The sequence below is a fragment of the Seriola lalandi genome, unplaced genomic scaffold (genome assembly GCF_002814215.2).
Source record: "Seriola lalandi dorsalis isolate HSWRI2012SDOR001 ecotype SW California unplaced genomic scaffold, Sedor1 jcf7180002054574, whole genome shotgun sequence".
In the NCBI taxonomy this organism is placed as follows: domain Eukaryota; kingdom Metazoa; phylum Chordata; class Actinopteri; order Carangiformes; family Carangidae; genus Seriola; species Seriola lalandi.
Window position 1 is genome coordinate 771,103 of NW_019525127.1, and position 27,692 is coordinate 798,794.

General features: G+C 41.6%; 1 protein-coding gene across 3 annotated transcripts in view; it reads right to left on the bottom strand.

Moving 5' to 3' along the window:
* Positions 1-329: 329 nt before the first annotated feature.
* The window catches only part of LOC111663280 (uncharacterized), a 35,367-nt gene continuing 8,004 nt past the window's right edge, over positions 330-27,692 (bottom strand). Inside the window, exons 2-22 of one of the 3 annotated variants that reach the window (XM_087176929.1) lie at positions 26,265-26,316; positions 24,238-24,335; positions 21,390-21,535; positions 21,095-21,190; positions 19,862-19,983; positions 19,527-19,635; positions 18,440-18,548; positions 17,638-17,732; positions 15,932-16,046; positions 15,085-15,369; positions 13,950-14,048; positions 13,668-13,852; positions 12,597-12,678; positions 10,994-11,061; positions 9,478-9,585; positions 8,817-8,918; positions 8,465-8,603; positions 6,900-7,702; positions 6,168-6,813; positions 4,375-5,008; positions 330-2,393 (exon numbers count right to left, since the gene is read on the bottom strand). In XM_087176929.1, coding sequence (XP_087033055.1) covers positions 2,297-2,393; positions 4,375-5,008; positions 6,168-6,813; positions 6,900-7,702; positions 8,465-8,603; positions 8,817-8,918; positions 9,478-9,585; positions 10,994-11,061; positions 12,597-12,678; positions 13,668-13,852; positions 13,950-14,048; positions 15,085-15,369; positions 15,932-16,046; positions 17,638-17,732; positions 18,440-18,548; positions 19,527-19,635; positions 19,862-19,983; positions 21,095-21,190; positions 21,390-21,535; positions 24,238-24,335; positions 26,265-26,316 — 4,190 coding nt within the window. In that variant the 3' untranslated portion in view covers positions 330-2,296. The remainder of the gene's footprint in view (positions 2,394-4,374; positions 5,009-6,167; positions 6,814-6,899; positions 7,703-8,464; positions 8,604-8,816; positions 8,919-9,477; positions 9,586-10,993; positions 11,062-12,596; positions 12,679-13,667; positions 13,853-13,949; positions 14,049-15,084; positions 15,370-15,931; positions 16,047-17,637; positions 17,733-18,439; positions 18,549-19,526; positions 19,636-19,861; positions 19,984-21,094; positions 21,191-21,389; positions 21,536-24,237; positions 24,336-26,264; positions 26,317-27,692) is intronic. The other 2 variants (XM_023417422.2, XM_023417424.2) reach the window with 2 other exon arrangements.

Sequence of the window (27,692 nt, forward strand, 5' to 3'; positions counted from 1 at the left end):
TTATATGTAATATTTGTTAAATCCGCACAATATTGCAGATGCCTTTCTGTCTGCTGTGGGAGCTACAGCCTTGAAAGCAGTAACCTGGCCTGTTTCAAACAGGCCAGGCCTTATTCGCCAAAAACAGTCTCCCAATCCAATGTCACTCAAGCTATTGAAAGCCTGAAACCAGAGGAGTTGAGGCTGTTCAACAACCACCTATAGGTTAAATCACTTAGGTGTAATCAAAGTTGTATGGTCATATTGTTTTTGTAAAAGAGTCTACAAAATAATTCTGACAATTTCTTAAGCAGATGAGATATAAAAGAAAAAAAACTCAAATAGTCACGTAAGGTTTAATTTATACATTTATTCTGATCACAGCTGTACAGGAATGCATCATCACAGCAGAAACACAACCTAAACCCAACCATGGCACAACAGCCGTCACAACACATCCAGAACTCAACCATAAATGTACAGGCTCAATCAGCTCACCTCAATTCAATGTCTTATCATTATTTTCATTTTTATTATTAACATAGAACCATCTGTCTCTCAAATATATCTTTGTTTTCAAAGAGCATAAAAATACAAGTAGACTCTTCATCAGGATGAACACTGGTGGTTGATCCACTGTCTGGCCTACATGAGGGACCACTGAAAACTGGGGGAGTCGAGGTGGAGCAGAGCCAACTTATTACAGCTTACAGGAGGAGGGGAGGGGGGTTTAAATGGCCTCAAACAAGGCTTCTCAATGGTTACAGGAGGACTGCAGACAGGGCGATTGATTTCAGGGATCATATAGGACTCACAACTCAACCTATAAGCTACGTTTGACATCACAGACACACAAGGAGCATGGGTTTGTGAGGAAACAGAGAAAACCATTAAACGTTTTGGAATGGAAAACAAGAAAAAAAGAGACAAAAATAATCTTGAATATATGAAAGAACACTACCAAGGCACAGAGAGATGCAGAGTTAAATAATGGACACAAAGGGAGATAAAAAAAAAAGGGGGGAAGACAAGATGGAAGGTGGGCAGATTAGAGGCAGTTTCACTAACCAACACTAGAGGGAGCTCTAACAGCTCAAATACCCAGGTATATTATAAACTCTATGTATGTATACTGGATTGACTATATAAAGCATTGAAATATAGGATTATCTTTTAAAAACACTGTTCACTGCAGCAGGACAAGGGATACACCGCATGAGTGTGCTTGTATATATATATGTGTGTGTGTGTTTGCATGTGAATGTGTATATGTCAGTCTTTGTATTGTATATGTGTGGAATCATTTCCAAGCAAACCTCCATAGGTGGAGCTAAACACCAACAAAGCAGAACACCAGCGAGATTAAAACCGACGTGATGTGCATTTGTGTGTCTGTGTGCGTGTGTGTGTGTACTTGTGTGTGTGTGCGTGTGTGTGTGTGTGTGAGTGTCTTAAAATTCGTGGACACACATCTATATCGTCGGTCTGATCATTAGTATAACTACTGTACGAGTGGGAGGACATTGACATGAGCATCAGCAGGGACTACACACACTCATAACGACAACAACGGCAACAATAACAACAGCAAGAACAACAACATGAAGAGAGACAACACACAGCTCAGGAAGTCCGGCTAACCACAATCCTCCACTCATACACAAGAGAAGTAGAGGCTACGATTCATCTGGAAAAATGCATCCTGTTGTCATCGCAGGACTGAGACAGACTCAGAAAGTGGCCTGTCTTTCTTTGTGCTTTTAAAAACTCTCTCCAGGGTCTCATCTGTATGCATCTATCTGACTATCTATCTATCTCATCTATTCATCTATTCATCCATCTGCCTGTCTGTCAGTCCGTTTATGTGCTTATTTTTGCAAGCAATATGCTTATCTGTCTGTCTCGCCATCTGACTGGGTTTGCATCTCTGTCCTAGCCAGAGTCTGTGGAGATAAAGGATGAGGAAAATGATTGTGCTTCTCAGTCCACACAGCCGTCTGAGGGCTGGGCGGCGGTGACTCGCTGGGCTGCAGAGGTCAGAGGTTGTGTGGGAGCGGCCTCCTCGCGTCAGGAGGCGTACTAGAGCTACTGCAGCAGACGAAGAGGTCTCCCTCCTCAGTATACTGTACAAGGCTACATGAGAAGCGCTCGTGCAGGAAGGACACACTCTGAAATACACACACACACACACACACACACACACACACACACACTCTCAGAGCGCCAGCATCGAGCCTTGGGAGAGCTTTTCTTGATACACCTACACATGATGGGGGAGAGGGAAAGAGCTTGTTGGAAATGAGACGTGGGCAGGAGATCAGTCGAGCATTGCGTCCAGTTGGTCTGCCAAGTCGTCAAACATGCTGCCGATGTCATCCAAGATGGAGACTGTCGTCTTTTTGCTGGAAAGAGAGCTGGGAGTTGGATAACAGAAAAGGAAGAGTTTATCTGATAATGAGGCAGACACATTCACAGTAAATTAGAGATGGTTTTCCCCACTGTTAGCCTGAATTTTAATCGTAAATCTGATGCTCTTCAACACAGATACACAGGAATCTCCTGGATAATTAACAGTAACTTTAAACCTACAATAACTGATTTGAACACTGAAACACTGGATCATCACTTTATATATATAAATATAATAAACAAACACATGATGTATTTTATATATGTGCATAATTATGTATTTCATAAATAAAAGTAATCTATATTATTCTGAAATTGCACATTCTACATATTGAGCACTTTAAGTATATATCGAGTGTTTCTACACTGTGATCAACCTACAGCACCTTTCTTTAGGTAAAAGATCTGAGTAATTCTCCCTTCACTGGCAAACAGTTGTTTATTTAGCAGCAGTTACGGAGCCACATTATCATTCATTTGGATGTTGCGTTTCTGACAAACCTGGAGTTCATCTCTATGAACCTCTGAGGTTAAATATCTGTCTCTTTAGCTGCTAAAAGCTCCACTGTGTTCACCAGCTAGTTGCTAATTGGTGCTGAGCAGTTAGCATTCAGTGCGTCCTTAAGGACTTTTTTGCTGAAAACAGCTGCTTACTGCATGAACCATGGTGAAAGTGATTTAAAACAGTAAAGCTTAGCACCAGACAAGTAGACAATGAGAAACTCACTATAAAGCTAAGGGTATAATTCTAATTAAAGCCACTTTAAAGTTAGAATTCTTCAAGTTTACCTCAAATCAAACCCTATTTTGATACTATTCACGGTCAGCTCCACATTAAGTGTATTTACATTCACTAATTGTCTCTATAGATAGTTGTTTTTGTTGCTAGTGACATGGTGGGCCACTTTCACTCTGGATTCACAGCATTTAACCCGGTGCAATTTGATCTAATTTCTAACAGCCTAACTGCATCCTGTTCACTCTTTACACCATGTCAGAGCTGCACTAAGTGACTGCTAATGCAACTTGAACATTTCCTACTGCTGCTGCTTCACATCACAAACATTACTGGCAAAACACAAGGGGGCTTTTATTCTGAAGCAGCCACAACAAATGCAATGTTTTTGCTTGGTTGTGCTGTAAACAGACACAACAGATGCTATTATGTTGTGCTCACTGTTACCACAGTAACCAAGGGTTTGGTCAAATCTGCCATGGCCTTACAACTTTTATTATTACCTTAGTTTATGTCATGCAAACCTTGTTTCCGTCTGTTTGTTACGGTGTGTGGCTCTGACTACTATAGTACACATCAGCCTTAGCAACTGTTGCTATGGTTAAGCTGCCAGCCTGAAGCACAAATCCGAGCTGTGTTAAATTTAGACCTGTTTATTGCTGCAAATGGGGACAAAACCCTGCACCAGTGACTTTGAATTTGAATTTGAATTTGAAAGTGAATGAAGGTGATATGAAATACAGATTTTTATTTGAGTGTAAACTTTGGTTCCAGGTGGCTTTAAACTCAGTGATTTAATGTTTCTTGGGAGGTTGTAATCGACTTTTTCTCCTTGAAAGAATTTGCTTTCTTTTTAGAGGCTGAGATAAAATAATTCTTGCCAGATGTGGCTGGCAAGTACAGGTTTTGGTAGAGGTCATTGAACACAGCATTTTCCATTTCTGTTTAAGAGGTTTTATTTAATTTGTACATAAGAGAAAATTCAAAGTACGAGAAAGCTGGTGAATGCCATAGATTCTCTTAAATCACTCAGATGTGCAATTTAATCTGCTTGTGCAACTGGCTGTTGCATGAGGCTCATTGTTTATGGAGAAGACGAACAGGGCTATTACCTCCATAATTGTCTCGCTTTGCAGCTCTACATTGTGTGGGAAAGCTCATTTATGCTCTGATCCGCTCATCATCACCTTGGATTGCAACAAGTAAATGATTATATTTAAATTATGCTGATTAACTCTATAAATACTCACTCATTTTGTGCGTCCTCCTCTTTGATTTTATGCTCGACAGCCTGAAGAGCTGCAGCCAAAGAGGCACTGGTCTCCTCCAAACGGTGCTGCGCCTCCTCCTCCTCCTCCTCCTCCTCCTGCTCTTCGCCCTCTGTGTGACTTTCCACCTCTTCTCTCGCTCCATCCTTCCTTGAGGGCTTCTTCTCCAGCTCCCTCTGGCTCTCTTCCTCTGCTCTCTTCCTCTCCTCCTCTTGCTCTTTGTGCCTCTTGTGCTCCCTCTCTTTACTCCTCTCCTCCTCCTCTCTCCTCCTCTCCTCTTCCTCCTCTACCTCCCGTCCTCCCAGCAAGTCGATGGAGAGGCCGGCGATGGAGGAGCGGGGAGGTTTGACAGGGTGGGGTGAGGGGGTGGAGGGACTCTGGGCCGGAGAGGGGGATGTAAGGGGAAGTCCAGGAGAGAGGCAGGGAGCAGAAGGGGTGTCAGGAGCTGGAAGGGGGGCGGCAGAGGGCGGAGAGGACGGTTTTGGGGCCGGGGTGGGACTGGTAGCAGCAGGACTCGGGCTCATGGTAGCTGAAGCTACGATTGCCTTGCCTGGTTTAGGTGCCGTCGGAGGGCCGCGGGGTTTCGGGGAGACAGGAGGAGGGACACGCTTCGGGTCTGGTCAGAGAGAGTCAGAGAGAATGCTGTCAGTCTTCTTAGACACCATTGTCCACGGTGGTCACTCACACATACTGCATATAAGACCTATTGACCTTATGAATTTCAGCAATGAGGAAGTGCTCTGACTCCATTTTCTTGTCTTTTAACTTCACGTCTACACAGGACATAGGAATGTGTTGCATCTTGCAGATTGACATCTGCGGCTTGTGATCAACCTCCTGTTTATAACAGTATGAAATCATAATACGAGTCGTCTGAGTCTTCATCAGAAACACAGTTGAGACTCATTTGGTTAGTAACACAATCAAACACACCTATTCCAAATTAAATCAATTAAATATATATTATATTACATAGCTTTGGGGAAAAGATGTGATTTAATTAATGATAAATCAATTTCCAGACCAACAAAGGTATAGGGTGGGCCGCACAAGGTGAATAGGGGATTGCTGCTGGATATCTATGTACGTGGTGAAGATCATCTGGGGTTGAAACAGCACCAATAAATTAAAATTTGCTAGCTGTAGAACCTTAAATTATAACGTTTATTTACAACTAAAATTAAAACAGAAAAATAACACAATATAACTGAACCATCATGATCTATTTAGCTGACAGTCAATAAATGCGGTGTTTGTGCAGCTGCTGAATTATGAGCGTTGCTGCTTTAATTTTACATGGTTCATTTATATTCATGTTCATTTTAATCTTCTCTTGATCGAATAATCTACTAATTATTTTAGCTGTAGTTTATCACCAAAGGTGTTATTAAAATCAAGATAACACATTACAGATTATTGCTTTAAAGCGTCTATGTGGGGGCATCCGGAAGCCGAACAGTCAAGACATTTATAATATAATCACAACCACTATATTACATCTCACTCCCCTTTCCCCTTGTGTTTCCTGTCTGTAACTGTAATATTTCTATCAAATGAAACTAAAAGGCAACATTCAGCCGGCTTATTATTTCACAAAAATTAAACAATCAGAATACTTGATGATGATATTATCACATTGAAATCTAGACATAGTGATAATAATATGACTACTTAAGGACATATACATTAATATAAACAGTTCCTCCACAGATAAACTCGATGACTATATAACCATTCCTCAGTTTTGTGTGTGTGTGAGTGTGTGTGTGTCTCACCAGGGCTCCGTGCCACGTCAGTATTATCAGGCCCTGGTATTGGGACCCTGCGGGTTGGTGTTGGGGGTTCAGCTTGTGTCTTCCTCAGGGTGACTGAGGATGGTTTGGGTGACACTGCCGGCTTTAGAGACTTCCTGGCCTCCATCCACTCACAGCTCTCTCTGTTGGCCTCCGTCTTGTCAGAGACCTCAGACACCGGCCTCCGCCTCAGGACCACGCCACCGTTTTGCTGCGCCTCAACTCCGTTTTTCCTACTATCTGTTTGACTGCTGGGAGAGTCTGATTGGTTATTGCTTTGACTGACACTATCTGTGTGCTCGGTGCGTGGTCTCCTGCGTATGGTTTCAGAGCCGGTTGTCATGGTAACAACAGTGGTAGTCACAGGCGCTTTAGAGTCTGTTGCCAGGGGATGAGGCTTCCTTCGCAGTGTCACCGTGCCATCTGCGATCTCTGATGTTGAGGTGACCACCGTGGATCGAGGCCTGGGCTCTGGACGCTGTTGGGCTGGTTGCCGAGGTAACAGGTCAGTCTGATCACCAGGGATGCCTTCTGGTCCACTGATGGTTCTGCGCCGACTTTTGGCATCATCCTCCTCAGATCCAAGACCTCCTGCGCCTGCCTGGCGACGAAGTATTGGTGGACTCACCTGGGGATCACATGATATTTACACATACATATTGCCAGTAAAAAATGTAACTCTCAAAGACCAAACCAAACACATACACCCCCCACCTGTAAGTAGTTGGTGCTGCTTCCCAGATTCTTCGGCAGGGTTTTGGCTCCACCCACGATGGATGTTTCCAACATGGCGGCAAGGCTGCGAACACTCCCAGAAGCCCCCTCTGATCTCTCCAGGCCTGCTGAGCCCTGAGCCCTTAAAGCTGACCCCAGGCTGCCGCAGTCACTGGCTCGCCGCTCTCGATAGGTTGGCAGCCCTAGTAGTCCCTCCCCCTGTCCCTCTCCCTCCCCTTCACCCCCAGTTATGGAAGAACAAGACCGTTTAGGTGGTGTTGGGGGCCGACCTTTGCGACGGGGACGGAGTGTGACAGATGATTGGCTACGGTTAACAGTGACATCATTAGGGGCGGCAGTACGTGCGGAGCTGCTGCGGCACACGGTGGCGTATCTAGAGTCTGATTCTGAGCCAATAAGACTGTGAGTTCTCTGTCGCTCTTCCTCCTCGCTGGGCAGCCGAAGCAGTGGCACTGACGCATCTATTGCTGCCATCTGGGTGGAGGGACGCGGCCGGGCCCTGGGGGAGGCCTGCTGGGTCCGGACATGTGGGGGAGTTTGTGGTGGGGTTTGTGTCGGTGTATGGGGAGGGGTCTGTGAATGTGTGAGACCTGGGCGAGGTTTGGCCAGTGGGCTGGGGGCACCATCCCTCTGCTTCCTCGCCTCCCTCCGGGGCTCTGAGCCCGTGCTGCCACCTGGGCTGGACGGAGGTGTAGAGGGGCTCTGAGGAGGCTCAGAACCACTTTCTCGTCTCTGTAGCTCCTTCAGTCTCCTCACTCCCAACATCAGTTTCTTCTGATGGCCTGAGGGGAGGCAGTGGTGTGGAGGAGAACCGTTATTGTGAGGTAGAGAGAGAATGAAAACATATTTGGACTCCAAAGCTGGAAGAGATTCCAGTGTATTTGTTGTTTATTTAATAAAAGTAACAACCAAACAGTAAATATCCCAGAAAACTGCGCTAGTAGGCATGATCATTAAATCTAACCCAGAGGTTCACAATCCCCAGGCTGTGGACCAGTATCAGGCCACCGGACATTTGCTACCAGGCCGTAGTATGTAAGTAAGTATTAGCTACTATATTAAGCTATTATAGGCTATTTTTGCGTTTTGAGTTTCATTGAAATGCAGTTTAAATGTTTTGTTTGTATAGTTGTAGAAACTCTTCATTTCTGTTTAATTGTAAAGATTTATATTTTATTTGCATTATTTTGAACTAAAAAGGTTTATTCTGCAAACAAAATGAATGTTCTGGTTGACAAGTGTTATCACCACAGAGAGGCTGAATAAACTCAGTCCAAATCTTTCAGACACAATAACAGAACTAGTATATCAACAGTATTATGGCATTGAATTCTTCTATGTGTTGTAAAGTGGAACAAAACCTTCAATAACAGGGGATTCTTAAAGCAACATCTGTACAGACTGGAGCCTGGCCCTGACAGTCTAGTTCCCTGACTCTTTTATTTCAAATCATACTTGTCATTTTCATCAAATGAACAAAATCAAAATCGCTATACCTCTAGTTGCCTTGTTGTTGCAGTCTTTATAATGTAGCTGTGACTTACCGAGTTTCGTGATACCAATCTCTTGCAGATCTTCAAGGCTGATGTCAGAGATGAAGTCAATGTTTTCATACCCATTTTGCACCAGAACTTGGTAGTACTGACTAAGACCCAGGTGGGAGAGCCAGTCTGCCAGATTGGCCTAAAACACACACACAGCGACACACAAACATGGGCACCAATATAAAAACCTTGTGCACAGATTACAGAAGATACAGAATAGAACTGTGATTCTGAAAAATATTTCCTTAGCAATCTGTAAGAGCTGCATGTGTATATGCTTGTGTGCAAGCAGCTGCCAAAACTCAACATCTCCTCCTTTTTCTAGCTTGTATAGTACACATGAAAGCCTTACAGGCTTGTGGTCTGGCAGCCAGTCTGTGGAGGGCAGCTTGCTGATCTCTGATGTTAACTTCTTTCGATGTCCAGGCTTCATGACCCCAATTGCCGTCAGGTCCTTCAACACAAAGCACACTGAGTTACATCAGGAATTCAACACAGCTACAGTAGATGGGTTTTTTCCTTTTGAATGTAAACAATTTTATGCGTACGTTTGACATTTGTACATGAGCTGCGGGTGATAAGCCTTCAGGAATATTTTGCTTTGGATAATCTTCTGATGAGTGTCCCCTGCCCTTAGGGGGTTTATGTCATACCACTGTGTCTGCTTCAGTACATTCGCACAAAAACACACACACACACACACACACACACACACACACACACACACACACAATGGCACTCCAAACACACTCTAGGACAAACACAGAGTAGCGTTTACGGCACAGACTGGAACACACGGCCATGTGTGAACACAGGTATGTAAATGAAGCAGACAGAGTATGAGGAGTGACTGGCTGAGGCTCAGGACTCACACCGGGGGGGTCAGGTGACAGAGACAGGAGGGTCATGATGACATCATCCAGGTCAGTGGGGAGCTGATTTGAGAGCTGAGCTGGGCGGAGCCTTGACAGACAAGGGGCGGGGCGTGAGGGGGTCAGGGGTCATGACCTTACCTCAGGGGTCATGCGGCTAATGGTGTCTAGATCATATCCCGCGGTGAGGAAGTGGGTGGTGTAGAACTGCAGCTGAAACTCACCCAGCCACGCCACTACTGCCTGCTTCTAGAACACAGAGCACAGAACACTACTGCCTGCTTCTAGAAGAGTCCACAGGGTTCTTCTAGAGCACAGAACACACACCTGTTCTAGAACACAGCATAGGAGCCTGTTCTAGAACACAGGAGAGAAGACTGTTCTAGAAAACAGCACAGAGACTTCCGTTGTAATTCCAGAATGCACCCCTGCTCTACAACAAAATCTAGTTTACCAGCAAAGAATGGGAACCTGTTCTGGAACACGTGATAGAGACCTGTTCTATAAAGCAGAGTATAAAACACAGAGCTACAGCTTCGTCTTCATCTTATAGAACAATAATCCTGCAGTACTTCCAAGGTGCACAATGCCGGCACAAATTCAAAGAACGACACTGCCTACATATATGATAAAAAAAACACAACGGTTTCAAAAATACTGCCACTAAAATATGCATAAAGGAATAATACAGTGGATTTTCACAGTACTCCCAAACAGTACTGTTTGTAATTCAGCCATGCAGATTTATTTGCAAAACTTTTGAGATCTCTGCCGCTGAGACTCCTGACACCACAATGGAGGTAAAACAAATCTCATTCATGGTGTTCAAGCCATTGAAACATTACATTGCTTTTGTCCGAAGGCACACATTTGGAGAAATCTTTTAGGCTAACTGTTTTGATGATGGACACTTACCGTGTAGACAGAGGGAGAAGACATTTGAGCACCACAAATAATTATTAATTTACCTGTATTGTATGCAGTGGAGGTAGGATTATCAGCGGTGAAGATTTAAAGACTCCTGCAAATGAAACTCCCAGTATGGCTAGATATCACTAAGCGTAAATGGAACATAATGTTTTCGTAATTTGGGTAAACCAACCCTTTAAAGGTTGAACTAGAAAATGACATGCTATATTTTATGAATGACTTTAGTGTTAGAGAATGCTGCATGAGATCAGCCAATGAGGACACACTAAGAACTGCATTTGCTTCTATAACAGAACACTCCTGTTGCCTGGCAACCAGGAAATGCTTGATTCTAGAATGTGGCATCTATTGATTCTAGAACACACAGCGTCACAGAACACACAGAGCTGCTGGCAGGTTCTAGAGCAGAGCGGCAGAATGTGGGTGTCTGGTGTCTCAGTGTGGTGTGAGGACAGGGGGTGGGTGGAGGGACAGAAGGCAAGACAGCAACTGACATCTCAGTGTGTCTGTCACTCTGCCTGTCTCCATGACGACACACTCGCATGCCCATCCTCACGGTGTCATCTGTTCAGGTGCAACACAACCGCCCGGATAGACACCTCACTGTGCCCACTGCCTGAACCCCACCCGTGTAGATGTCTCTCTCCCAAACCAAAGCGTTGGTTGAGAATAAACAGAAGCAACAGAGAGTGGAGTCCACGGACCAATCTGCCATTCAAAAACTCACTTTCCCATCATCCTCCTCTGCCTTCCGCTCAAACGACCGTTGTTCATGGACTGCGGAACTGGAAGAGCCTTGGGGTGGAGGTGGACAGGCGAGACAATGGAAAGAAAAAGGAGGGAAAAGCAATGAAATATATTATTTTTCTCAGTAAAGGACAGTTTTGTTATTTCACAAAATGTAATTTTACATAAAGAATTATCCATAATTGGTATAAATGCACTTTAAATCTAAAGTGTCCCGAATTGCCCTCAGTAAGATCTACACAGTAATGTCACATGACAAGACATGATGCTTGTCTTGGCAGAGCTTTTGTTTCCTTTAGTTTCTTAATGATTTCTTAGAACGAGTTTACTTTTAACAAATGATTACCTACAATCAATTTAATTATATGGAACAGTTATTTCTAGATAATTATTAAAAAAAGAACAGCTTCTTGTGAACTTGAAGTCTGCTCTCGAAAACAATGAATAAACTAAAGAGCCAGGAAAATGCTGCAAAGCCAAGAAATGATGTTATCTGGTGATCAAGTGCAGTCTTGAGAAGCAGTGGAGAAATTAAATCAAGCCAGGTTAATGTGTATGTATATATCATAATATCATAATAATTTGGAAACAGCTTTCATGCTTGGCTGGCTTTTTCCTCACATATCCTTTAAACAGACACACAGCAGATTACATCATATTAAAATATGATAATTTATATGCTTCTTTCAAACTGAGATTAGTAAATCAACTGCAAGCACAGTGCCCAAATTTAAACACCAAATAAATGTCTTATATACTTTATGTCTATACAAACACATCAAACATGTTTTATAAACTTATTCTATCTACACCACTTTTTGTAGCCCAAGGGAAATTCTAAACCAATGACAAGAATGCAGCCGATGATGTAAATTTGTAAATGCCTTGTCAGGAAATAATGTTCGTGTAGGTTGAGTGCTTTTCATTCTAAGGCCAATGTTGACCCTACATAATCCCACTGTACATGCCCTTTTCTTTTCATGTTTTTTTCTTTAGATGTTACACTGAAGCATTTGTTTTTTTATTTTTTATTTTTATTTTGTTTATTTCAAGCAAATCTTTGTTATTGCGGCTAAAACATAAAACACACAAATTCCTGACAGCCAAAAAGAATTTATGCCAAGAAAGAGCGACCTGTCCACAGCTGGTTTTCAGTTTTTATAAATAAAGCATAACTTATAGAAGGCCAGAGGAAATGCTGTTTGTGTCTGATATGAACAGACAGGTGGTGTTTAAAGGGTCAGGTTGACTAAAAGTGAAATGAAGAAAAATAATTAATAAAAGCAGCAATCCAAATAAACCATAATAGAATACACCACTTTGATCTTTTTGAGTTGTTATTACTTTCCTACAGACAGAATGTCTTTTTTGAGTAACCAGATCACTCGTTTTAACGCTTTTATTAGCAAGAGAAGACAAAACTTTAGTATCTGTATCTCTAGAGTATCACTGCTGTGATCAAGTAGCAGCAGGCTGCAGTGAGACAGACCTTTAAGTTCAACGAAACATGACACAGGTTATCAGTTCAAATTAAGCCAAAGATTTTGCTTTTATGTTGTGTTTGGATGAGCGTGTGAGCTTACTCGCTGACTGCTCAACGGACTGCGACTGCTCCAAGAGATGCTCCTTGGCTTTAACCGACTGGGAAAGCACGGTGGCCAGGAGCTAAAACACACACGCAAACATGGTCATACACACATGCACATGTGCACGCACGCTCACGAAATGAAACATTTACTCAACCATAATCATTCAAAACCAGAAGTGCCATGTGACTCAGCTGCGTGCACATGTAACGGACAGATTTTGGCTTGAGTCCCTCTTCCTCTTGCATTTCTGCAATTTACAAAAACTGCTGTCTGAATACTTCTTCAAACAGATTATGTCCTCCAGCATAATATGGGAATAACATCCAGTTTTGCTAATTGCAAATTGCTTTTGCTAATGCCGTATTTTTAATTACCTAATTATTACCTAAAACTAGTTATATTCAGTGATAAAATTAAATTTAGAATGCACTGAAGCTGTTAGAGAACTGACCTGCAGGGTGCATGATATCACAGATTATAATATGAAAGCACACTAGACAATGGAAGAAAAAAATTACGTAGACAATAAAATGCACCAAAAAGAAACCCTGTATCTATCCAAGTTAGCAAGTTTGTGTTGTGTTTGTTGCTAAAACTCTCATTTCAGTTTGTAGTTTAGAACAACTCACTGTTCAAACACCTGTATTGAATTTAATCCATAATTTTAAGAGATGCTTACACAATCTAACATAACTAGTCTGACAGAAATGAGAGGTGAGGTCTGGTGAGGATACAAAAAGATATTGTGTCGGTAGAATTTAGCTGTTATAGTTTATCTATACCGACATGTTGATGTTGGCATTTACAGGCTTCATTTTACTGAGTATTTGATAAAAAAGGACAAACCACAAGGCCACTATCGTATTGCATCTGTGGCCTACTGTTAAAAGAAAGCAAAAGCAAAAGTGAAGCGGAAGGACAAACGGAGCAGGAAACTGATTTGTGGTTAACTTGGTAACTAGAGTTGTGTTTGTTTCCTGAGAATGCTTTTGTATTTCCCAGAAATGACATGTTTTTTGTTCTGTAAAGATCCAGTAGCAATGTGAGGTGCAAACACTCTCTCACCTTTACCCCTTCGGCTTGTGCGTGCAGGCCTGGAGCGTTAAGGCCATGTGTGTTGACGCCTGGTGTGGGCGCAGGGTGTGGACTGGGTGCAGGGGTGGTCAGAACATGTGTGTTTCCAGAGCTCTGCAAGCTGCTTGATGACCGAACACTGCCGAGACTGCCCACACTGCCACTGCGCTCGCCACCTCCAAACACAAACACATACATTGCAGGATGCCGCATTATACAAAGAACAGTCCTTGCATATGTAGTTTTACATTGTTACCCAAAAACACAGTTTACCTGCCAGCGGTTTGCGTAGCACCCATATATCCTCACTGGTGCTACTCTGTTGTCCTAGGGTAGGAGAGCCTTGAGGACTCAGCTCTGCAGTTCGCGAACCTGTCTCACACACACACACACACACACACACACACACACACACACACACACACACATGCTTGTTATGGCCACTATTTTAGTCTAATTTTTGGAGGATGTTCTTAAAAACAAAAACTGATTAACAGCTACACAGACCCCTTTGATAATATGTGAAATATTGTTTCATATATAAATCTATTTAACTCTTAAATAAACACCATCAAGAACACAGGTTCTCACAAAGATACACTCACTCACCTACACATTCATAAACACATTACTCATAGTGGTTGCACCACCTTTTAGTGCTAATAATTTTGAGACTTGTAAAACCCTGCAAACCCTTAGGCAGGTTCATCATTGTGTGCTTGCACAATATTAACAAATATTGTGCATGCAAGCACTGCTCAAAACACCAAACAGCATTTATTTAAAAAAAAACACATCCAGTTATATGTGGTATTTCAAGCTAAATCACAGGAAAATGTCTATAAAATGGTAAATAATGCCTCTTAAAACATGTACGGTATGTGAAGTTATAAAAGACTGAAAAGGCTCAGTTCACACAAATTACAAGAACACCACATAGTAAAGTTATGTTTTAAAAACTATGAGTAAGGGGGAATATATACCTTTTTGTCATTTGGGTGAACTGATCCTTTAATACAGAGGCTTAAGAAAATATTAAGATCCCTTCACCTTTTGCAACCTTTATTGTATCGTAGATTTCATTTCAAATGGTTAAGATTGACATCTCTGCCCATGAGCCTACACTCAATAATCCACAATGACTAAGTGAAAACATGTTTTGGGAAATTTCAAAATCAAAATCTCTTATTTAGTTTTGTATAGTAGAGTATTTAGTTTATATAGTAAACTAATTATGAAATTTGCATCTATAAATTATATATACTGTATATATACTGTATATATGACTATGTACAAAGTATGTTGGAACAAGCAGATAGATATATATATATATATTCTATATGTGGTCTTGTCAAACAGTGTGGAAAGGATGCTTAACTGTGATTTAAAGTGATACTACAGTATGTACCTGTCTGACTCTGCTGCTCCTGAGAAGTGGAGAGAGGAGGAGGAGGAGGAGGAGGAGTGGACAGAGGAGGAGTAGACAGAGAAGGTGGAGAGATGGGAAGAGGAACGTACCCAAAGGACGAGAACCGAGGGAGGGACTGTGTGTTGGGGTGAGGGGGTGGAGGGGGAGGCAGATGCAGGGGGAGGACTTTGGAGGGGGGGTATGAGTGTCCGTTGACCGAGGCAATGGGACAGGGGTTGGGCCTACGGAGCAGGAGGGTGTGGCACTGCTGGGAGGGGGAGTGACCTGGACATGAGCCAGGAGGAGAGAGGTGCAAAACAACAACAACAACACAACAACAACAACAACTGATCAGTCAACTTGAAACAAAACAAATCTAATCAGATCTGAAAATGTATAAAATAATAACTGATTAAAATTAAAATATGAGAAAAGAATACATCCATATATCCACAGGGAATATGTCTCTATAAATTAAAATATAATATCACTACAGCAACAAAGCAAACAAACAATATGAACAAAAGCAGAACAATCTAGCAGAGCAGGTTGGTTAGAAAGGGTTATTAAATAGGGAGGGTGACAGAAGGAGCAGATATACAGAGGAAGGGAAGAGGGAGGAGGGTCAGCCAATCCCCAGCAGGGGACGGTATGACCAATGGAGATGATTGACAGGTTGGGAAAACAGATGGGCTGTCTGAAGAGGCCGATGATGCTGCAGCTAGCTACAACTAATGATCAGCTATAGCTACAGAACAGCTGCTGAACTCACACACATGTGAAAGCACGTTCACACATCCTCCCACTCATACACAAAAACACACACAGCTGTGAAATGGGTGGTCACCTGCCCTCTTGATGACTTCTACCATGTTGGAGGGAAAATACCCCACACGGTCATTTCCTGTGCGGTTGTCATGAATACAACCCTTCCATCGACCGTCTGAGTGCTGCTCCAAAACCTGTCAACACACAAATACAGTTTACAAAGATTATAATGTTAATGCCTCCAAGACAATAACTGAATTTGGCTCCACAAGCTAAACATAAATAAATTGATAGTACTAGCTAGTTTCAAGCTAAAAAAAAAAAAAAAAGGGCAGCAGCATTAAAATGTTAATTAGTTAGATCTATTTCTAGAGGTTCTGTAAACAAGATTTTAAACACTGATATAACAGCAAGCAACTATTTTCTATATAAATATACAGTGGAGTAATGGCCTCCCGAGCACAGAACAAATCACAGCCTTTCCACGTGTTGTAGTCTGAGTTTCTCTGTTCTATGTCTATGTCTTGGTATCCGGTCTGGCGTCACGTGCGTTTTAGTCCCTCTTGTTAAACCATTGGTCCTCCCGCTTTTAAAAACACAGGGACCGCCAAACACGCAAGATGGCACCGTGAAGTGCGCACCTTTCAGGTGGAGGCCTCCTTCCAGAATTTCCTCCTCTAAAGAAACCAATGTTTTCCGTCTAAAAAGGCCTCTGACAATGAAAGAGATAAGACCAAAGCACAGGCGGACTGGCTGTTTCCGGCTGATAAGTCCAAGGCTGAACTCCTCTCCCTGTTTGACCTTACCAAGATGGAGATCATAGGAGCCGCTGAAGAGCTCCAGCTTGACTTGGACCCTGCTTTTCTTCTCCTTGATGTGTAAGTAAGGAACGTAATGGCTAAATAATGTTACTTGTCTGTTTTCATTAGTGACCGGCTACAATAGCCATGACTATGTTAGCTTACTTGCTGTTGTTGCTATCTAGCTAGCTTAGTGCCAGCATTGCCGAAGCATATCGCAGTTGTACTAGCGCGGGCTAATGTTTACGCTGGATGGTTTTTGTTGACTCATGTGTACGAAGAGTAACTTTATACAGTAATGCTTCTTGTTGTGTGTTTAGTGGCGGTTGTCACTGGGCTTCATAACTTGGGGGGATCGGGGTGTAGCCGACGGAGTGGGGTTTTTTTTTGGTCCGAGATGCTGTTGGTCTTGTGGCAGTGACAGAATTAAGCTAAGACAAACTAACACTATTTATCCATGTAGCTTGTCTATGTAATTTTATTAGCATAACATTTTTTTTTTTTTACAAAGTTATAGAACAGCATTTTATCAAGTGTCACATCAGATACTGTGTGACCTTATTCCATGCTACCTCATTTACTCTTCAATATAAATGGTTCATATATTAGCAAGCTAACATTATCTCTGTCAGTTATTTACTTCAGTTAGCAGTTAACGTGACTGGATGCAATATTTTATTTTTTATGTCCAGGTACAGGTCAATTCTTGACACAGATCAAAAAATAAATTGTGATGCAGAACTTCGGGAAACTGTGACCCTACCTACTGACCCCAGACTCACAAGTATAAAACAAGTATGCAAGAATCGAGGAAAGACTACAAAAGTTATTTCCAAGTATAAAACTATGTTCATATGTCTATGTGCATCTATAAATAATATAATTACAAAATATTGCATATTTGCTGCATTTCAGTTCTGTACTGTAGACATGCAGGACTTTGAGAATAAGTTAATAATCAGGGGCTATTATCAGATCTATGTACCGTGATAATGTCTCCAGCTTTGATGTTGAGGCTGGTTAGGTCGTAGTTGTTGCAGTAGTCCTTCAGTGCTCTCACCTGCATTGCAGCCGAAGCATCTGCAAGACAGGAGTGTAGTATGAGTGAGCTGCAGAGGCTAATGAGCTTAAGTAGTGGATAAGAGCACAGCACAGAGATTTTCAAATGAGCAGAAATGAAGTGGGAACAGATGAGCACGGAGAAGGAGGACTGTAGAGGTGGGCAGATCGATACTTAAAGAATCAATAGTACTGATAGTAAGTCTTGTTTTGAATATCAATGTAAGTGTCAATAGGACTGATACAAGGAAACTCAAAACAAAACAAAATAAACAGATCTATCTCAGGTTAGATCATATTCTAGGAACATAAACATTGTTCTTGGTGCGTTCACTATTTGCTTCTCTTCATCAAGTGTGGAAATGTGCCATGCACGCTTGTTCGGAAAAATTCACACAGTAAATAATATTGTCAGTTAACAGTGAAATTTCTCCTGCTTTTTCAAATGCGTGTTATTAAGCAACAGAGTATAGTAAAAAGAAATGCTTATTGTTTGGTGATGGTGGTAATGTAAGGACTGCACATTCAGAGGTCACCGATTAATGATGCATTCACCTCATATATCTGAACACCCTCCCCTACAGAGCACACTACATATTACGGTATGAGTTTTGAAAGTAGGGATTTTGACACTTTTATTAGTTGGTATTGAATGATATTGGAAACATATATTGTGCTATTGCCCACTGCTTCAAGAAGGAGTAAAAAATGTGTGTAACTGCACTAACCTCTCAGTAGTTGTTTGATCTCTCGGCTGGCCTGTGTGGTAGTGAACTGGTTCACAATGTCCAGGGCAGTTTGACTCAGAGTGTTTCTCACTCCTGCACTGATGCCACTCTGTATACAAGTGGAGGAGAAAATGAGATGACAATGAAAAATAAATAAATATGTGGGAGAGGGTTTTAGCAGAATTTGTCCCTTTTTAAAGCTGCAACATGAAATCGTGTCACATTGAGTTCATAATAGAGATATACTGTGTATTTGCTGCAGATTTGGGGAAAATGAGTCTGTCACTGCTCCTTTATAGGAGCCCCAAACTGAAAGAGACATAAAATGTGTCATTTTGTGTCTCTTTTTGGTAGTTTTTTCATCTCTTTGCAGTTGTTTTGTGTGTCTTTGAAGTAATTTTGCAACTCTTAGTTTATTGTTCATCACCTTTTTGGTAGTGGCACTCTTTGTAGTAGTTTAGCCTTTTTTGTGGTCATCTCTTTGTACTAGTTTTGTGTCTCTTTATGTTTTTTTGAGTGTTTTTGGGATTGTTTTGCATCCCTTATGGTTATTCTGTGTCTTTTAACTGAGCTCTGTGACTTTCAAACAAGAAATATTAACAGTTGCTTTGTACAGATGCTCTGGCCCAAGGGTCCTGAGCCTGTGTCCAGTAGGCATGTTTGACAATGATTCAGTGTCAGTCTGGCTGTGTGTACATGCCTGCTGCTAACATTTGTTGTGAGTGCTGCCTCAGCAATAAAATCAAAAGTGAAATACAGCAGAATAAGAGAGAAAACTGAAGGCTGGCCCTGTTCAAAGGCAAGCATAAGCATCAGCATTCTTACTCATCTGAAGGTGAGAAAAGGATTGAAAAACAAAACACAGCTGGTTTGAATATTGCATTACAGGTAGAGTGCTTACCAGTCAGCTACACTTTTGTGTAACAGGCTAACATGACCCACAGGGCTCATCACAAAGCTTTGTGGGATGAATGACAGGTGCTTAGGTGTAAACTTGCTCAGCTGAGAAGAGGGAGCCAGCTTTAACAACAGTTGCTTATGTAAACACATTAAACAGACAGACAGAGAGACAGACAGATAGACTTACATCCAGCAGCAGACGTACTACCTCGGTCTTCCCACAGAGGGCGGCCTGATGTAGCGCTGTGCCAGACTCAGACTGTCTGTTGATATCTATACCAGCCTGAATCAGCAACCTGCAGTACAAGATAACAATCATATTAGCCTTTATTTATACAGGGTCTTTTATTAAGTAATTATACAACATTGTAGAATTAACAGATGTTTATTTCATAATCGAGACCCTGGAGTTGAGGTTAGATTAGATCTGGCGATCAGGTGGACTGGCTGACTGACCGATCGGTAGGCATGCAGACAGATACACACTGAGAGACGTAGACTGAAAGGACAAGTTTGTCAGACCGTATGACGTCGATGTGGCCGTTCTTGGCAGCGAGATGCAGAGGTGACACTCCGTTGGGGTCGGAGGGTTTCGGTTCCAGCATGGCCGCACACATGTTGCTGCTGAGCAGGAGCTGGACCACCTTAAAAACAGACAGATATACAGCAAAGGTTATAAATATAGAACACCTGCAACATGGACTAATTGTTTTATGACCAGTTCCAAAAGTCCACACCAGGTTAAAAAAAAAAAAAAAAAGGATTCATAGGATATGATGCAAACTGTTTTTAATTTTACCTTTTTTTCTTTCTTTTTTTTTTGTTGTAAATTTTGTTTATTTTTGCCTTTATTGAACAGTTGAGGGCAAAGAGGCAGACAGGACAGTATGGGAGAGAGAGAGGGTTTGACAACACAGTTTAGGTTCAAACTGCAGGCATTGCCATAATGATGCATGTGCTCCACCCATTCGGTTACCCAGGAGTGCCCAGAGTGCCCCTGTCACTCCTTCTGTCCTACCGACATTTTCTACACCGTTTAATGTTCATTTTCCTAACACTGCATTACGATACTGGTATTGCAAATCAGGTGTTCACTTTTATTGCGAAACAGTCTCAGGAAACGGATACAACAGTCATTCATCAAAAAATCTCCTGCAAAACTAAAACAATTACCCCGTCAAAATGGGTTGTTTTGTACACACATTGTTTTTTTGTCAGTGGATCAGATATTGCAGGAAGTCATGAAAAAAAGGGGCCACCACAGTGAGCTGTTCGATGCAGGATGCAGACTGCACACTTCCAACTCCTCAGCAAGACAACCACCTTTCCTGCGCCTTGCTGTTGTGAGGAAACAACTGGTATTTCTGCCAAAGCAGCTGCTCAAGGACTGTTTGTAGTATTAAATTGCAGTTTAAGGACTAATATCTTAAGGATTATAACATCAAGGTGTAATTTATCTTGACTTTCTTGGAAAGGGCACCAAACATTTTTTTTTAATGTCGATAGAGTGACACAGGGAGGACGTATCTTTGTAGGCCAACCTGAGTCTGGTTCCCTTGACAAAAAGCCAATGGTTTTTTACATTGGCTTTTGGATTACTGCAGAAAATAAGCTCTGTGACAAACAAAAGTTTATGATGCTTACTTTCACGTTTTGTTCAAGAGGATGATGATAATAATAAACACTTTTATGATATTTGAAGCCTAAATACAATCACTAGAAGTACAAATTTGGCTTGCAGTCAAATCTACTCACTCCGACACGTCCAAATTCACAGGCGAGGTCCAATGGCGTTTTCCCTGCTGCGTCTGAGATACACGGGTTGGACTGGTGTTGCAGCAACATCTCTGACTGTAACACACACACACACACACACACACACACACACACACACACACACACACACACAAACATCTTACTGGCACTGAATTCTGTATCTTGTAACAACCACAAGTCATGCATGCATCACATAACAGATAAACACACCTAACAAAAACAGACATATGGCAACTATATACACACTCACACACAAACACACACACACATTTACCCCATCGTAGTGTCCATGCTGAGCTGATAGGTGGAGAGGGATCTGTCCTTCATCTGACTGCCCGTTGACTGACGACCCAGCCTTCAGCAGCATTTTCATTGGCTCAGTCTTCCCCTGCCATGCAGCATAATGCAGAGGACGCATCCCTACACACACACACACACACACACACACACACACACACACACACACACACAGACAGACCCCACGAGCACATGCACATGGACACATACAAAAATTTGAATATAAAGACATGCAAATACACGCTAAATTATTATATTTTTACAGACCAGTTTATCCAGTAAGCAAAAAAATACCTCTGATTTTCTCGAGACATTTTACAAAAGAATCACTGAACTCAATTGTTCTCATCACTAATTTACTCTAGTGTGCCTATTACTCTGTAAGAGCTAATTAAACTCTAAGTGACATTTGAAAATAGATATATGCATTAGGGCTGGAGCAATTAGTTGATTGTCAGAAAATTAATCAGCAACTATACTGATAATTTTTTATTTTCTATGTATGACAGTGGGTCTCGGACTGTTGGTTGGACATTTTTGGACGGCGCCATGGTCTCAGTAAATTTATGATTGACATTTTTTCTATTTTCTGGCAATATATAAATTAATGGATGAATCAGGAAAATAATCAGTAGATTAATTAAAAGTTGGAGCCCTAATGTGAGTGTAATTTTTGCAGACATTTCTGTAATAGCTGTAGCAAAAGATTTAGGCAAAGACTCCCAGTGCCCGTCCTGGAAATTCAGTCTCATTCTCTTTGACACGCTTGTGACCCCTTGTGACCCGAGGAGTATTGCAAGCATCATGCTCATGGGACATCTGAGACAAACTGCTTTTGGACAAAGGGCAAGACAAGAAAACCCCTGCAGTATGTGGCTAAACAAGACCCAAGAGAACATTGCAGGGGACTGGACAGTCCAGCTCATTCCTGGAAAACATGCAGGAAATGCAAGATAATGCAAAGCTCAGGCGAGAACAGCACAAAGATGCACTGCAGAGTCATTCATCAGTGCCTCTAACCAGGAGACATTAAATGCTGCTTTGTAGCAGCGGCTGCAAGGTGTAGTGAGCATGTTTCTCATGGCAGCAACCCAGGGGCCCCCAGTCTTGATACCAGTGATGAGCCACATCATCAAGCTGACTAAAGAGACCCTCAAGGTTCAGTTTGCATGAGGGAGTCCTGACTCAGAAGAGAGGTGCTGGCAGAATAAAGAGGCACAGCAGCTGCAGGAGTTTCAGAAGTTAAAGCCTGAGTATGTGATGACGGGACATGAACGAGCTTCTAGGAAGTGTTTTTATTTGATAAGACAAAAGAGGACTGTGCATCCTGAATTTCTGAAATTTACGTTGTTGAGATATTTTGAGTCATATGTCATGTGTTTTATTTGGTAGCCTGTGGTGGTCATGATATATATGTGGGCAATATGAATAATTATGTTCTCATATTTGATATTTGTGTACTGCTAACAATGAGGTTCTCACAGAAACTTGATACTCCCAACAAAATGGGTTGTCTGGAAATACCCTAAACTGTGTTCCCAGAACTGTTCTCTCAGAGTCACTTTTTGCATAGTTGATTGCAACCCTTTCCTGTTTATGATTTTTTTTTTTTTTTTGGATAGGATATCAATACAGGCCTGTTCAGCTCAGGCGTGCAGGAAGTCCAAACCAGTAATCATAGGCTGGCTTCTTGCACAGGAACATTTTTTCACTGGATCTTAGACAAGTTGTATGGCTTACTTGTTAGTAAACAGTTGAAAATTCACACACCCAGCTGATACAGAGAAATATTAGCATTCATTTTGAGGCGAGTGTCTGGCCATCTAATAAATGTAAAACCAATGCTCACTCTCTTTTAACTCTGTTTTGGTCTCCACCAACTCTTTGGGAAATCTTCAACCAGCTAGCATGGTCACCAGCTGTTTGCTAACTTTGTCTGACCTTTTGGTGCTGGCTACGTAGTGTAATAGTTGGATTATCAGAAAACAGCTGCCAGCTGTGTGTCAAAGAATGGACTTCTGTTGTTCTACTGTTGGTTTACAAAGGAAAGAATAGTTTCTGCTGCGACGTTATGAACTGTCCGGACCTCTCTGATTGTACAGGCTCGGTTACCGTTCCCAGTGTCTAAACAAAAAATGGAGAAGCAGCATTCAACTTTTGTGTACTGCATATCTGGAACAGATTCCCAGAAAACTGTTCTGCTTCAACTCTCAGTTCTTTTAACGCAGGACTCGAGACTTTTCTGTGAGTTAGGTATGGAAAGAATCATTTGAGGGTTCCCCGCCACCTCCATGGAGAAAAACCCATTGAGGAACTAGGACCACCTGGTAAGGATGCCTGCCAGGTGTATGCCTATATTTAGAGACATACTGGGCATGACTGACTGGGAGTGTAGAAGCCCTACATCCTGGAGGGATTATATCTCCCATCTGCCCTGAGATTGCTTCTTCTGGAATCTGCCAGTTGGAAAGGAGTTGTTTTCTGGGTTAAAAGGGAAATCTGGGCTGCTCTGCTTCCGCTTGGCTCTCATTTCTGCAGCCATGAAGCATTCCTCTTTTATTGTCTATTGTTTGCTTAGCAAACAAGTCTGTCACATCTCATAAAAACTTTATACTACACAGAGAATTTGTTTTATTGCATTTCCAACATGCTCACCTTTTGTTACATACAAGTATTGTTGTTCCCGGCTTTCCCCTCCGTGACCATGTATTTGCTTTCCTTTTTTGTTGTGATTGTTTTGCTGTTTAGCCTGCCTTGTATGTTTTGTGACTTTCATAGTAACATAGGGAGTTTTAAGGACACTAGAAATCTGTGTATATTCTTACCTTTGTGGTCTTTAATATCCACTGCTGCCTGGGCCTCCAACAACAGAGAGATCAGATCCTTGTTACCACTCAGAGCAGCATGGTGCAGCGGTGACAACCTTCACACAGACACAGATTATTTATAAAAATACACATATTTATATACGTAGTGTAAAACCAGAGCATAACTTTGCTGAAATAATCTTCAGCGTAGAGCGGCTCCGCCCCTCAGCTCTGTGTGAGCGACGGGAGGGGGCAAATGACCTACTTCCATTAATAAGCAATCTCTCTAGCCCCGAGCCGAGCGTACAAACAGCAGGCCTGTGTGTGTGTGTGTGTGTGTGTGTGTGTGTGTGTGTGTGTGTGTGTGTGTGTGTGTGTGTGTGTGTGGGGCTAATGGATCCCTGGTGACTTTAAGGGCTGGGCCCTGGAGTCAAATCAACGAATCAACAGTCATTATGCAAGGACTTGGGTCCAATTATCTGATTCCAATCAGCTTCATAAAAATATCTTTGTTATCTAATGGAGCCAAATTAAACACAATCGCTAACCAAGCATGTGCACACAGACCGCTCATATGGAACATACATCACAAGTCTAAATATAGCCAAAATCCATAGTCCATATTCAGAGTCGATACAACAACAGCTCTGAGCAAATTTAAAAGTTGAAAATGTTGGCTTTGTTTTAAGGTAATTAGTCTTTAGATTTGAGCTCCTCAGCTGGCTACATGTTTCAAAGACAGTTTGAAGCAGGGGGTAATGTGTATTGTGATATGGTTGATAGTACATTCATAATGAACAGATTTTTTTTGCCTTTTTGCTTGTCGCTGTCAGTTGGATGATCAAAAGGTGGGTCAGCTTCTCTGGGATTCGAAGGAGTTTGGCGGTTTGCTCCAGTTTTGAGGATTTTTTTTCTTGTTTCATGGATTTAATTGAAAATGTGTGTTTGAAGGACACTTCTAACCTCACTTCTGAAGTACTTCCAAAACAGTGGTTCCCCAACATTTTGCGGGTCTTCTTGTGACCCCCATGTCACAGGTTCTGGCCTGAGAGTGGACGTGAGTTGTGACCAGTCCCACCAATTGAGAAGTGATTTTCATTCAAGGTGTTTTTAGAGTCTAAAAGATGCAGAATTAGCCTACTGATTATTGATTAATTTCATACAAAATATACTAAAAGCTGTGTCCCACAACATTTTTCACTGGTGAAAAAAATGTTTAGAATCTAATTACAAATCTGAATAAGTCTAATGCAATATCAATTCAAGGATCCAGCTGTGTAGCCCGCATGGACTCACAGGACACCAAATAAAATACTGTTGAAGTGGTGAAACCTTTGTCAAACACAAATATAACTTCTGCCATTGCATTGCAAACAAAGAACTTTGCCTTCTGTCCCAAGCTCTGCAAATAAAATCAAACACACAAAAAGCTTCTTCCAATCATTCATCCAGTACAATTCATTAGAATTACAATTTACTAAATGGTGAAGCCGTTAAATCATCATGTAATAAACAATAAAATATAAACTTAGTCTTCAGTCTCACCTAAATCACACAGCAAACAAGAGCCGCTTTTATACAGAGATCCGGCTACATTGCCGCTAAGACGACCCCTGCAACCAAACAAAGCCGATGTAATGCTGCTGCTCCTCTGTGTGATTTTAGATAGTATACCGGAGTCAGGCCTGACATGTAACAAAACAGTGTCTGTGTCTGTCCCGCCATGCTGGCTCTCCCTTTTGCACCAATGTCATTTCAGCTCTGTGACTAAAGGCGGAATAAAGGCGGAACAACAGTGTCCCCGTTTCTGTATTTGTGCCTTTTATACAGAACGAGAAGGCAGAATAAAACGACTTTCCTGCCTAGAACAGTCTGTGTAAAAAGGGGCTAAAGTCTTTTCTCTTCAGGGAGACCATATGTAGTTTAATTAATAATATCGATTTTTAGTCCTCTGAAAAGAATCGAAAGGGTCAATATAAAGAGGTGCGATAAGGATGTTGAGTGATGGCAGGAGAGCATGAGATAAACGTGTTGTAGTCCCTCACCCATCTGCATCCTGGATGTTGACATTCACCCTCTTTGTTGCTCCGAGGAGCTCTGAAACAGACAGAAAAGGAGACAGAAAATTAGAGAGAGGAGGAGTAACCCACAAAAACAGCCCAAATTCAAACCTAATCAGAATTCAGTGATTAATTTATTCTGTCCTTGTACTTATTCAAATATTTTCTGCAGGTAGAGTTGACAGCTACACTCTTGCCTTGTAGCAGCTTCTTCACTGCAACAACAAAAAAGGCCAAGGACAAGTGACAAGGTAAAGAAGATGACAAAAGTCATTCTGGGAAACAGGAATCTATAAAGGCACAATCTGTTATTCTTTGACCATTAAAATTTGAGGCTTGCTTTACTCCGAGTAAAAAAAAACCAAACTATTTGACCATCAAAAAACATGAATAATTAGTTGTTGTTTAGTGTTAATCCTCTTATTAAAAGAAGTAAGAGATTTAGTTCACTTGAACAGACTTTACGTTTTAGGGCTACTATTTTGTTTCCATTTGAATTTCAGATACAAGTAATCAAATACCTCATTATCACTATGCACCAGACTCTTTATTTACTGATGTATTTCAGTAGATAAAGATTTACTTGGCTCTCAGCACTTAAAGTAAACACTTTGATACAGTTTGATATTTTGGGGAAATACATTTTCTTGCTAGAAGCTTGAGCCAGAAGGACAGTGAGCTTTGCTGGAGACGGGGAAACAGCTGTCCTGGCTGGAAAAATACTCCAGTGCACAATCGGCTGTGAAATCACAACTTGTTTTTACAGTTTGTTTTTTTTTTTTAAGTTATTTTTTGGGGCTTTTTGTGCCTTAAATGTACAGGACAGTAGAGAGACAGGAAATGGGGAGACAGAGAGAGGGGGAATGACACACAGGAAAGGGCCGTCCGAAGCAGGAGTCGAACCGGGGGCCAGCTGCAGCGAGGACTCTAGCCTCTATATATGGGGCACCTACGTAACCCACTGCGCTACACAGTTTGTTTTTTGTACAGATTAAACAAATGAGTTGTAATATGTTAATTTACAGGTGCTGGTTGGAATATTCTTGAACTCGGAACAGACTCAGGACAAACATGATCTGTGTCAACCACTTATGCATTCAGTGCAACCGGATTAATCTAAACCTCAATAAATTACAATCCATGTAAATTTCAAATTTAGTTTCATGTTTGATATTTGTCTGTTTTTAGCATTTCACATTCTTTCTCTTTTGTATTTCAGAAATTACAACTTTATTTTGCAAATAATTCATTTATGGGCCTGAGGGAAGTTTGTTCTTTTACTGATCAGTGTGGTAACTGCACACCCTGTCTCCTACAAAATTCATACATGACTAAACTGCAACAGGAAATATGTTTTGTAGGAAAAGTAATTGCTGGCTGGATTACATTCAGAGGCAATCTTTTTTTCTTTTT